This window comes from Etheostoma cragini, chromosome 21 (assembly GCF_013103735.1).
Source record: "Etheostoma cragini isolate CJK2018 chromosome 21, CSU_Ecrag_1.0, whole genome shotgun sequence".
Classification (NCBI taxonomy): Eukaryota; Metazoa; Chordata; class Actinopteri; order Perciformes; family Percidae; genus Etheostoma; species Etheostoma cragini.
In genome coordinates this window covers 6,223,780-6,236,528 of record NC_048427.1, presented here as the reverse complement: position 1 = coordinate 6,236,528, position 12,749 = coordinate 6,223,780, and the positions used below count along the sequence as shown (strand labels likewise).

Genomic DNA, 12,749 nt, shown 5'->3' with positions numbered 1-12,749 from the left:
GGCTCTGTCCCCGGCTGAGAGTCACCAGTATTCTCTGATAACTAACGCTAAACCACCAGCTACCGCTGACCAGAAGGAGCACCATGCGGGGCACCAGAGGCGTTGTTGAGGTACTCTTTTGTGGCTCAACACATCAACTAAATGCCAATGATACGACCGAGCTGTTACGGAGGTCTGTAGAGGCTTTAACAACTAGCAACCGCCGCTTTGTATCACGGAGCGCCTCTTCGACATTTGTGTTTAGCTACAGCTAGCTACTACGAAGGAGCTTGCAACAGGTATGCTACATTCAAGAGACCATGGGATTTTATGGTGTGTTATTCAGCAACAGGTGGAAATAGGGGCAAGGTTACACAATAACGTTGAACTTTTAGCAAAGAACAAGTGAATTACCTGTATGTGTGAAAACAGCTTTATCTCACACATCCGATTCTTTGTTGTTGACCATATAGCCATAACATTTAGAATAGATACAAATGTGTGATTCATCGCGATTAATTGCGAGTTAATTATGACATTAATGCGATTAATCGCAATTAAATAATTTAGCACTAGAATTAAATCATAACTCAAGTAGTAACATGCTTTGTGGAACACAACTATTACACGTGTATGCACCAAAAGCAGATCTACCTGATTAGCTGGGCGTTGTCATGAGGCTTCTGGGGCAGCAGCTTGACTTTCCTCCAGTCTAGGAACTCGTGCAAGGTGGTGAACGGGTCCTGGGTGATGGGGCACTTGTCCACATCACTCCACACCTCCAGGCCCACCAGGGCCACACGGATATTCAGAGCCCTGTAGAACTTAAGGTTGAAGGGAGGTATAGGAGAGAGAGAGATGTGTTTTTAGCTTATGATCCATCTTTCTGAACATTTCTCATTTTCAACATTTACTCTCCTCGCTCTACATTACCTATTAAAACACAAATGCTAAACAACGGTCGCTTAAAACTGACAAGGGGCTGTGAACAAATCGTCAAACAATAATCAATGAATAACTTATCATTGAAATACATAATGTTGCGCTTGGGTTTTATTACAATGCCACCCACAGCACATTTTATCAAAGCGGGCCTCTTCACAACATTTTTTAGCCGAGTTATGGAATTGATCATCCATTCATAATCCAATCAGCCTCTGCTCGCAGGTCGGTTAATTCTCAGCAGGCGGGATACGACCTCTAATAAATCACACGCCTTTAGCACAGTCCCACACTGTTGATTTGATTGTTACCTTGTCCACATAATTGGCGATCTCAGCCAGTCGCTGCTTGACCTTCTCCATGTCCTTGCCTTGCTTCTGAAACTGAACAACACAGGCACAATAAAGCAAGGAGAAAAAGAGGTGATCTGCCCTCTTGAATGTTTATTATCATCAAAGGAATGATTTGGTACATATCAACAAGGCGTCAGCTCGAGAAAGGTTTTTACAGGGTGTCATGTTAATTCCACTGGCGCTTGTGCTGCTGCCGCCATCATCAAAGGGCTCCTCAGTGGAGCTTTGGGAAAAGAGATAACCTCAACCACCTTGTCTTATATGCAGTTTTTACTCAATGCTCTAAAGCATATGATATTGGCCTACGTGTTTCATGTCACGTTCTTCTCTTTGCCATCCTTAAGGTCTTAAGTCTGAGATTTGAAATAATTCGAAGCCCACATAAATAAGCCTATTTGTCAATAATGTTTGCAGAGAGATGTAGAGATGTAGTAAGTGGACTCATCAGAGGCCGAGCCTTCTTTTCTATGTCTCAAGGGGATGGAGGGCCAGCTAAGTCTGTGACCTCTGAGCCAATTTCTTGTGCAATTCAGAAGCAGAGGATAAAGAGGTTGAGATGGTGCTTACCTCTCTGTTGTCGGCCACAATGATCAGCTCCACATACTTGGTCGTAGTCTGGACATGGCGTTTATGCTGCCAGGGGTGAGTGAAAAGGGGATGGAAAGCGAATAAGTTGGTGAAGGGGCGAGAGAGCATTCATATGAAAAGAAAAAAGGGTGGAGATGACAAAAATCATTAACCAAAAGATGAAGAGAGATGAGGAGAAGAGAGAGAAGAAGAAGAAAGACATTAGGAGGACACACTTAAATGCAGCTTTCTTGAAAAGGGCAGCCTAAATTTAGCTGGTGGCCACTCAATATGGCTTTCCACCTGAACTGCACTCTACACAAACCAAAGCAATCAGCTACACTTCACGTCTGACCCAACAAGAGCCGCTAAGGTCACACTTACCTCAGATAACACTATACAGGAACCAGCATACTAACTAATAAATCACTGTTTTTGGCCAATGCTGCCTGCACTGTTAGCAGTATACATATAGACTAGCTTATTTAATTTTTTATTCAAAGAGCATGTTATCTGCTCAGTATTAATTTACTTGACAACTTTACAGTGACTCTACAAGTACTGGGGTACAGTGGAGTATGGGCTAATGAGCATATGTTCAATTACAAGCAAACATTTTCCCAATTAAAAATTCAGAGTTTTCAAATCCCATTTGTTGTATTTTTATCTCTTTCGGTGTGGTCACTGTCCAATTTCTCTGGAATTAGTTGCAATGAATTATGGCAAAAAAAACACATGCTGATGCAAAGCATGTTTTTTCACGTTCACCATCTTAATCTAACGTGTTGGCATTTGCTAATTATCACTAAACACAAAGTACAGCTGAGCTTGATGGAAATGTAATTAGTTTTGCAGGTATTTTGTCATAAACCAAATCCTGGACAAACTAAGATTTTGGCCTGATGATGGCTGGAAGAAAAGTACCATGAATGTCTGAACAAACCGACCAACAGACAGACATTGCCATGCAGCTTTGCTGCCAGCATGGCTAACAAATAAAATGACAAAATGATAAGAAATAATAACAAATTTAAAGAAAAATCTAATTGAAAGAATGTAAAGAGAAATACAAGTAAAAGAGAGAGTATAGAGCTGACATTGTTTTGGAGCTCTCCCAAACCAAGACAAATAAAACCCCTGGCAATGGAGCAGATGCTGCTCTCAGGCTGTGCGTGGGCAGCAACTCACTTCGACCACACGACAAGCTAGGATCTATCTCACTTGCAAAAAACGCACACAAGCTCAGTCTTTGCACGAATACACATGCAGATCCTATACTATCCTGCTGGTTAAGCGTTCGACCTTCACTCCATGGCCCACTTTCAACCTGAGCCTCTTTATCCGTGCTGCTGGCCTGGCAGCCTGGATCCTCTTTGCTCTTATCTGCCTCCTCCATAGATAAGCAAGGATGGGCAAGTGTGCTCTAAATGTACCCTATGGTGATTACCAAGTCTCTTGGAGGCCACTGGAGACGACACACACACACACACACACACACACACACACACACACACACACACACACACACACACACACACACACACACACACACACACACACTCACTCTATGTTCAGTCAACTCAGTGAAGAGCATCCCTGTTCTTGAAAAGAATCTGATGAGTTAGACATATATAGCTGTGAATTTACAAGACGCATTTCACATCACATTTTTTCTTTGTCTCTATAAAACTTAAAATACAACCAGGACAATTGGAAATGTTGGTTTAGGCATCCAACACAGTGGATGTGTAGAAAGGAAATCAACTTTTAATATATCTTCAAAATTGTTTCAACAACCCCCAAAACCCTAACCTTCCATCTTCTTCCCTCAGTTCCTGTTTTACACACCACTGCTGCTTCAATATCACAGAATTAAGGAGAAGAAAGAGGCAATTATTATTTTACAATGTATACAGTGAAAAGAATTTAAGAACAAAAGCCAGCTTACTAGCCTGAGAGCATTCAAACACAGTCTTCATTAAGCTAATGGAGCTGGCTCAGGTGTGGATTAAGATGAAAACTGTATAAAGGAGATTAGAAAATCTTCACCACCAGTTTAGGCTGGCATCCAACTGAATTCTTTTAATCCAAATGTATTATAGTCCACAAAAGAAATGGTCTGTTCTGCCCCAATATTAGGTTTCAGCCACAGAAGACAAGGTTTCAGCCACAAAAGACAAGACACACTCAAAATGTCATTACACATTGTGTTCAGGTTTGACATCTTGGACAGCAATAGAGATTAGCAGGAACTCATTTTGTTGACGTGCAGTTCCTGTCAGCACTCCATCATATCTCTCTCCCTGTCTCTATCCCATCTGACTCACATCATCTAGGGGCCCTTTGCCAACACGCCTCCTTATCTTTAGACCCTCAAGCAAGGCTTATCGAAGCAGCAGCACCTCTGTGTCTTTGTGTAACATGAGCATGCTTGTATGCCACCAAGCACAGCAAACCAGAATTAACATTCTCGCTTTTCATTGTACCTTCTATTTGCTACCTCAATTACAATGTTTTGAAATTATCCTTCACTGTATTATCAGTCTTCTCATTTCATCACCTGTGGGATTACCACGTTTGAGCACATCTCTTATAAACCGCATCTGTCTTCACTTAGTAGAGATGTTTTCCCTACTAACTCTGGCATCTCTTGCTGTGTTAGGGGGTTAGGGACATACTTATTTTAAACAGATGAAGGGGACATTGTGATCAGATTAAACATATTAAAGTGCTTTTTTTCCCCTTTACTTTATTGTGTTATATATCTTTTATGTGCAGTTTAGAGGTTTACAATGTGAAAAAGCCCAAAGTCCACCCTAAAGAGACTTACGATCTCCAACTTAAAAGACGGTTCACAAACTGCTCTAAACAGCTCTACTGTAGCCCAGCCTTTACTTCCGTGACAAACGTGAGTCACTTTGTGATACACCTTATAATGCTCATCTAGCTGCTAGTGTGACACGCCCTCACACTCGGCTTCTTAATGGCTAGTAGTCCGTACCTAGCTACTGCACATTTTTAACTCCCAACAAAGATGGTACAGAAGTGTGATGCCTCACTCAGTAGCCAGTACAGGGAGCTTATCACATAGGGTGAAAAAAGGAGCTGCAGCAATGTGCAGTACAACAAAAATAAGGTGTTTATTTTTTAATTAAACCATGTAAACCTACTCTGGTACAACCTCTAAATGCAATTATGAACCTGAAAATGCACATAGTATGAGCATGTTAAAGTACAGTGAAAAAAACTCTCATGACACTGGTATAAATTATCAACACAACAACACAAGCCTTCATTTGTTGTCTTATTCCCACCTCTGTCAGTTGGAAACTTCTGCATTGTGCTGTTGTCAAGATTTCTTCACTTGGGCTGAATCTTTCCTGCCCTTTTAACACTGAACACAATGCTTTCCACTGAAGCCAATACTATAACCATCAACAGGAATCAAAAGCCACAGTAAAACATCCCTATCACTGCATGAATAAATAAATAAAAACTAGTAAATGTGAAAGGACATGCTGTTTTAGCTAGCAAAGCCATATGTTTGGCCTGCCTCCTGAAAACACACTCAATCTCGGTATACCCTTAATCAAATGATCAAACAACTGATCAACAATCAGTTTTAAGAAAATGGAAAGTACCTCACATTCATACTGCATCACAATTATGGTATGTTTGCCCACCCTCCGTGTGGGTCATTAAAAATCTGTTTCATCTTTTACACCACCTATCTGTGCATCTTCTTTACACTGACTTGATAAAACAGACGTGTTCATTCTTTACTGTCATCCTCCACCAGTCAGATAGAGATCACTGGAGTCTGTTTTCCACTTATCAAAACTTGCCATCTTTAAATCCCTATTCCCTCTAAAGACAGAGACTCCCTGTGACCATGGTCATTAATGATTTATTCCTCTGCTCAGTGAGGTAGTAAGGGGCTGAGTGTAGGGTGTTGGATGGGGATGTGGGGGGGTTTTAATAAAGCAATCTTTATAATTCTAGAAAGACAGGTCCTGCTGGAGGCATGATGTTAAAGGCTGCAGTCTGATCTTACTTTTGGAGCCAATAATGTCACTTAGCAGTGTGCCTTACACAGGGGTTTATCAACCCTGGCTGTCCATACATTCTAGGTCACTAATGGACATTGTTAGATCAGATGGAAGGAATGAGTGAATAATTCAACAAGTAGTAGCTTCTAAAAGATGTAACAGGCCACTTGCCAATATTGACTTTGCAAATTATATTTTTAAGAAGGGTAAAGGTGAGTAATGTTTTATATTCTACTTAGTCGGAATCACCTTTCAGTAACATTTGAGTGAGAAACACAAAAGAAAACCAAATCAGTTTTACTTCCAGTGGATCATGGATGGTCTATCATGAACCAGGTTGGATTAATTTGACCTGTTGAAGACCTGGTGGGGTCAAAGGCTTTTAAAATATATGTTCTCTCCGAGAATGCCCAAAGAACATTTCTTCTAGTAGCAAACCTTGGTGATTTGTTATAAAAAGGAAAGCCAACCACAAGCTGCAACTTCTCCAGTTCAAGTCCGGATAGAGACCTTTGTTGCATGCCATTCCCCATCTCTCCCATCCAATGTTTCCTGTCATCTCTCTACACTCAACGTAGTAAAGTGCCCAAAATATATGTACAGAAAAGAAGTAAGACATATGTAAGATAGATACTTTTATCCAAATCACATTGTCAGTATAGACAAAAGCTGTGGCTAAAATGCAGATAGTTTAATGATGCTTACCCTTGTGCCAAATGCCTTAAATGGACTGCTGTCTGCATGTTCAATAGAGTAGGATGTGTTAAATTCATGGCCACAGGTGCCAGGTGCAACATTGAGGTGTTCAGCTGTGTAGATCCAGTGAGTCCCATCAGAGTGATCAGCAGATGGTTCCAGTACATAGGATTTGCCTTCAAGAGTTATGAAACCTCTGCAGATAAAAGAAAGGTTAGACAACGTGCCTCATCGTATTCAATTCTTTTTTTCCAGAATTCAAACACTGGCAGGGCACAGAAACATACTGGATCAGCAAATGAAGAATGTCAGTCTGACCTGGCTGAAATAAGAGGGATCCTGACTTATGTGTACTAAAATAACCAAAACATATGATATATCATTTTGATGAGTGCACTAAAGAGCAATATCACAAGTCTTAGCTTTTCCATTGTTTCCGCTTTCCTAACTTTTCTCATATTTTAACTGAGATTCAAAGTGACATCCTCATACAGTGAGACTGGATAAACTGTGAGATTCTCACAAATCTTGCGCAACATTCACAACCACATGAACTCATACTAAACCTCCCCAAAAGTCTGAGCTCTGCCAACCCAAATAATTTGTGAGCTTTGTGCAAAAGTACTGTTGTTGTGCAGACAAGCTGCAGAAAAACTGAAATGAATAAATATAAAGACCAAGGGCAAAAGCAAGGGCTTCACAATCAGACGGAACACTCCGCAGAGGGCATCAACGTTTGAAAAAACATTTCTTAAGGTGTCCAATTATATTACGGTATCCATAACTTCTGTTTGACATCTGCAATCTCAGTTTGAGTCAGAGTTTTCAACTCTGAAATTATTTACTTGTCTCAAGTCTTACAATATGTCAAGTTTACTGCTTTTCAACAGTATATCAGGATGTCATCTCAACCTATTAATGTTGCAAAATTCATTACTTACTGGGTCCTGTTGACATGCTATTCCTCAGAGTACACTGTACACTTGGGACTTGTGACTTGGCTTCAAGTTAGACTTAAAAGATACTGTTTATTACAACCTGGATGGGGTTTTCGTAGCTTTGATGACAGTTTTAATGATTTCAATGGCAATGTGCTAACCAAAATAATTGATCAGAGAGGTTGTACACAAGCCAACAGTTTAGCCACATTACCTGAACCATTCTGTTTGGAGTTTAAGCTGAAAGTGACTATCCAAGATGGTACTGCCGGCAATAATCACTTATATATATTATGTTTAGGAAAAACTGTGTGCACATGGTGCAGCTAGGGCAAGCATTTGCTTTGGAAAATGAGAGAGAAAGTGTCTGACACACTTACTTAACACCAGCACAGGTACTGAGGCTGACGTCCGAGTTGACATGACCCTCCACCTGACCGTGGTAGTAGCAGTTTGCCTGAGCGAGCACAGAGAAAAAGATTATTTAAAATTATGGACAGGAGGAATGGGACCAATGTGAACCTAAACAGGTCTTTAGGTTTGGGCTCAGTTGAACAACAGCCGTCCTAACTGATAACTGTAAAATATGAGCAAATATTCCTCTGGGGGGATCATCTTTTGCAGTTGGCAGCAGGCTGATGATGGTTGAAATCAATGTGCAATCTCACATCTCCCAGCACAATCTTTGCGTACTGCTGTGTTCCCAGGTACCTCCTTTCACGGACCACCTGTAAAGCTGCAGCTGGGAGTAACAAAAGTGAATTAACCCTCTGTTTATTGAACCAGGACTGGCAGCGAGAGGGCGGGGAGGAAGCGTCTGGTTTGGAGTAAAAACAGCCCTTCTGCTACAGTTAGACGACCTGACTCAGGTGAGGTCTGACCAGCGGTCTGCTGCCATCCTGTTCTGGAAACAAGGAAATGTGAGTTTTCCACCCCTCTTTGACTGCCTCTAAATGAGTGCAGGCAGTAAATTTCAATGTCCAATGGTCCCCTTTGAGGCCTTCTTGAGAGGCTGCTGATTTAGCATGTTCAGTGTCTGAACTGCTACTGCTACAGTAATTCCTGTATCACAGAACTTTTTCACAGTAATTCTGCAATAAAAATATGATAATCCAATTAAAGTTGACTAGTTTTATCAGTAGTATTTATAAATAGTGCCTTTAAGGATGGGGTTCAATAGCATTTTCTCAAATCTGAACCTAGTATTGAATCCATTTATTGTCTCTTGGACTGGAAAAAAAATGTTACCAGTGCAGATAATCCATGCAGCACTTACATTTCCTCCAAAACATATTTGGCAAAACACTAATGTCGCATATAAACATTATTATTGAAGAGAGGGTTGATAAATGGTTCTGGCTATCGTTACTCAAACTCACCGCCCAAGGGACAATATCCTATTCAGAGGACATTCAGGAAGTGGACACAAAGCCATTGTCTGTTTGGCCACTTTCCATATCTCTATCTGGAGGGGTACTAAGAGAACTATCCATTATAGCAAGGTAGAAAGGTGCAAAGAAAGAACAGCCCATTACATGAAATATGAAATCTTAGTGCAGAAAGCAGGAGCAGTGCTGGATTTCGTGTGCTGAGTTAATGCTACCACCTCATGTTTCTTTGATGAGATCATGACTGTGATGCATTGATATAAAGGATATGAATAGACTTTTTGTTTCTAAGGTTTTTGCAGAAAGAAAGGAAAGTGCTTACACCTTCATATCTGGAATAAGAAAGATGAATAACTAATACCCAGATTATTGTGGGAGACAACCCCGGGTGTGAACATTACATTGTTTATCATAACTATGCAATTATTATTCAAAGTTATCTCTTTCATATCTATGCTAGTGATTCATATTCCCAGTAGATGGCTTTTGTTGTAGCACATGACACTCAATAACTGTATTGTATGTGGACTTTAGTAAGAAAGGGATAGGGCGTTAAACAGACAGAGGGAACCGAGAGGGGGCTGAAGTCACTCCCAGCACTACCTTGCCTTTGACTCACAACTGAACCCTCGAGATCCCTTGCCCAGATCACTATATCAGTCTCCTCCCTGCCGGCAGGACAAATAAATTAACTGCAGATCAATCTCAAAAGATCTGGCCGTTTCCAGTAATAAAAAAGACCCTCCCATAAAGAGCCGGCTGTGGTCATGAGAGAGGAATGAGAGGAAGGATGGAAGTTGGAAGATTCCATTATTCCCCAAGCTGGTAAGACAGGTAGATTCATACAGGTTACCGGCACTGACCCTTTGGTCCATCCATTTTTATTTTTAATCACCATCTATCTCGTTTGCTCCTTCCAGTTGTTTAAATATGAAAATCTTCTGAAATTGTGATGACGTTTTAATTATATATATATATATATATATATATATATATATATATATATATATATATATATATATATAAAAAATGATCAATTAAGCTTGATAATAAAAACAACCAATTGCAGAAGCCCTACACCCATTAATCCATCAGTCTAACCATCAATTCATGTCAGCAGCGAGCTATCTCAGTTGTAGCCTCTCAGAGTCCAACCTGAGCTGACCTGCTACAACGCCTTCATTGTCTTTATGCATTGGAATGGCAGCAATTCTGATGAGCCGGCCAAGCCCAGCCAATGATGGTCATAGCAGTCGCAGTGGAAAATGTTGTTCATTTCACTGTGTGGGCTGGCCGTTATTGAATTATTTTAATCTCCTCTTTTGTGGATTCCAGCATAAGTAGGCCAAGCATTCTGTACAAAGACCTCACAGTGTGTCTATTATTAAGCTTTCTGAACAGAAAATGTGACGTTTAATTGCTTTCCAAACTGCAGATGATCAAATCACTGAACTCAGGCAAGCAGGTGGAAGCTTTGAGGCTCGGAAACTGTTCTATGTGGCACAGCCACATAATTCATTATACTTTCCCAATAGTCTTGCTGTTTCTGGACCTCAAAATACAAATCCTTCAACAGAGGGATATTTATAGATCCATGGAAAGATGTTGTGTTTGAAACCAGAACATATTTTGCTGAGAAAAACCCAACTGAGCTTAATGAAGATGAGAAATATTAATTACAACACAAAATTAAATCACAAGAAATTGCAAAAACGAACAAACCCCAACCTAGATTGATTGGAGAAGATACAACTCTGGAGGTTTAATTTATTAAGTGATTAATCATAAACAGCAAAAAAAAAGGATTATTTTTGTAAGTTATGAAATTAAATAGCAGACGTTAAAAAAATGATGTACCTCTTTCTGTAAACCCTGAGTCAGAATAATTAAAAATTGACATTGACATTTGAGAGACTAACCAAATGTAATCAAGATAGTGTGCAATCTCTGTTTAACAAGTACAAGGCTCATGAATGCAATGATATGTGCTGACTATTTTTCAGTCAGTGTAACGTCAAAAGTGCACTTAGATGTTCAGTAGTTCTATATATTTTCTTGCAAACCCACGTTCCAAGTAATTTGGTGGTTTATCTATTTTAAAAAGTTTCTCTGACCTCTGCCCCCCTTTTTTTTCCATCAAATATGAATTTGCTGGCAGAGAACAAAAATGGGCCCCCTCACCTATACAGCCATCTTTATGGACAATACCACCCAATTCCAGGTGGCTTAAAAGTCTAACCACAACATACATTTTTCTTTACTTGGTCACTGACCCTAAGAAGAGCACAATGACGCAGAACCCCACAAGAAAAAGGGTTCCACAGAGATTCATAAGAGCTTATGGTTGTGTGCTGAAGAATTGTGTCAGCAGAAAATAAAGACACAGAAAATAATAGGTTGTTAACATACCGTGAAGTTGTGAAAGCCTGTGACCGCAATGCCATCTTCCAGGTAATGGGTTTCTGTATAGTTACTTGCAAACAGCCCCCTGGAAAGAATAAACAAAGACCGCAAACACTCAGAAGTGACCCTAAGGGGCTTCATTCTAAAAAAAAAAAATCAATCACAGAGTCTTACACCAGACTTTCATGGAAGATAAACAGCCTGATGTGATTTAAAAGGTAACACTGCTTGAGAATAAAGTCAAGCTGTAGGCATCAAGAAAGACATTTTCTATTAAGCCACTTTTCTCACAACATGCAAGCACCATTAAGAAGCCATAACTCATTCCATGCGATATATAGATATAGATGTGTAATAAGCTTACACAGTGAGACAATTAATTAGCAGATGGACATAAAAGTAGGATTTAATAAAATCTAGGAATAGGGAGATTATATTGAAAGGAAAACAGTAATGACATATTTTTTAGTAACAGATGGGAATCAATAACACTATAAAGTGACTCTCTGAGTTTACCAAGTGATCCATTTACAGTTTATATCTAGAAAGCACAATAAATCAACACAGGGAATCTCTGCTGCATGCAAACAGAGACATTATGCGCTGCTCTCTTTATGCCTTTTGATGAAAGAGCAGCATCCATTCAGCGATCACTACCACGTAGGGCTGGGAAGATTACCACAATACCTTGGTGATGTGCAAGCTACTCATTTATCTCCATTAGAGCAAACTCAGTTTTGGTATCACTGCTTCAGAATTAAAGCTTTTCACTTGGCTTTTACTATGAAGCAACCGCTCCCTTTAGTCTTAAGCCACCTACACATCATCAGCAGTTTTTTTCAAAACCCTACTGGTAATATATATAAATATTCTTGACACAAGCTGCTATTTACTTGTTGATTGCAAAGATTTAAACCACATCTAATGATGGAGTTGCTAAATTGTCACAGAGATGGTCCAGTTGTCATCACGTGACTGAAAACCACAAGTAAGTAGGATGTTGTGTTGTGTATGTTTTTGTCGACACTTTAATATTTGGTCCCCAGCGAGAAGCATTTAAAAAGTGAGTTATCCACACAGTTTTGATGCTTCTGAGTTATGCTGTGGCTCTGGGTCACCAATGGACTCCAAAGTTTACTACAGTTGCTATACTTCAAAAAGCCGCAAAACAACAAACCTTTCAGACTGACTCCTGTAGACTTTTTTTTTTTTTTTTTTAATAGGGGGATGATTTATAATTTGACACTCAAAAGATAGATTTTGGTTGGTTGTAGCACTTAACTACCAAACTGTGCTGACCCGTCACTGCAAAAAGAAAGCCATCAGAGCCATACTACAATGACGGCTGCCCTTCTTGTCACTTATGGCGGTTTTCCACTGCGTGGTATCTACTCGACTCGCCTCGGGTCTACTCGCTTTTTTTGGTTTTCCATT

At 40.0% G+C, this 12,749-nt stretch overlaps 1 protein-coding gene across 3 annotated transcripts in view; it reads right to left on the bottom strand.

The window, feature by feature from the left end:
* The window catches only part of LOC117937024 (disintegrin and metalloproteinase domain-containing protein 12-like), a 68,522-nt gene that overhangs the window by 22,522 nt on the left and 33,251 nt on the right, over positions 1–12,749 (bottom strand). For all 3 annotated transcript variants that reach the window (XM_034860645.1, XM_034860646.1, XM_034860647.1), the window contains 6 exons: positions 11,322–11,400; positions 7,905–7,981; positions 6,596–6,782; positions 1,842–1,907; positions 1,233–1,304; positions 634–803 (listed from right to left, as the gene is read on the bottom strand). In XM_034860645.1, coding sequence (XP_034716536.1) covers positions 634–803; positions 1,233–1,304; positions 1,842–1,907; positions 6,596–6,782; positions 7,905–7,981; positions 11,322–11,400 — 651 coding nt within the window. The remainder of the gene's footprint in view (positions 1–633; positions 804–1,232; positions 1,305–1,841; positions 1,908–6,595; positions 6,783–7,904; positions 7,982–11,321; positions 11,401–12,749) is intronic.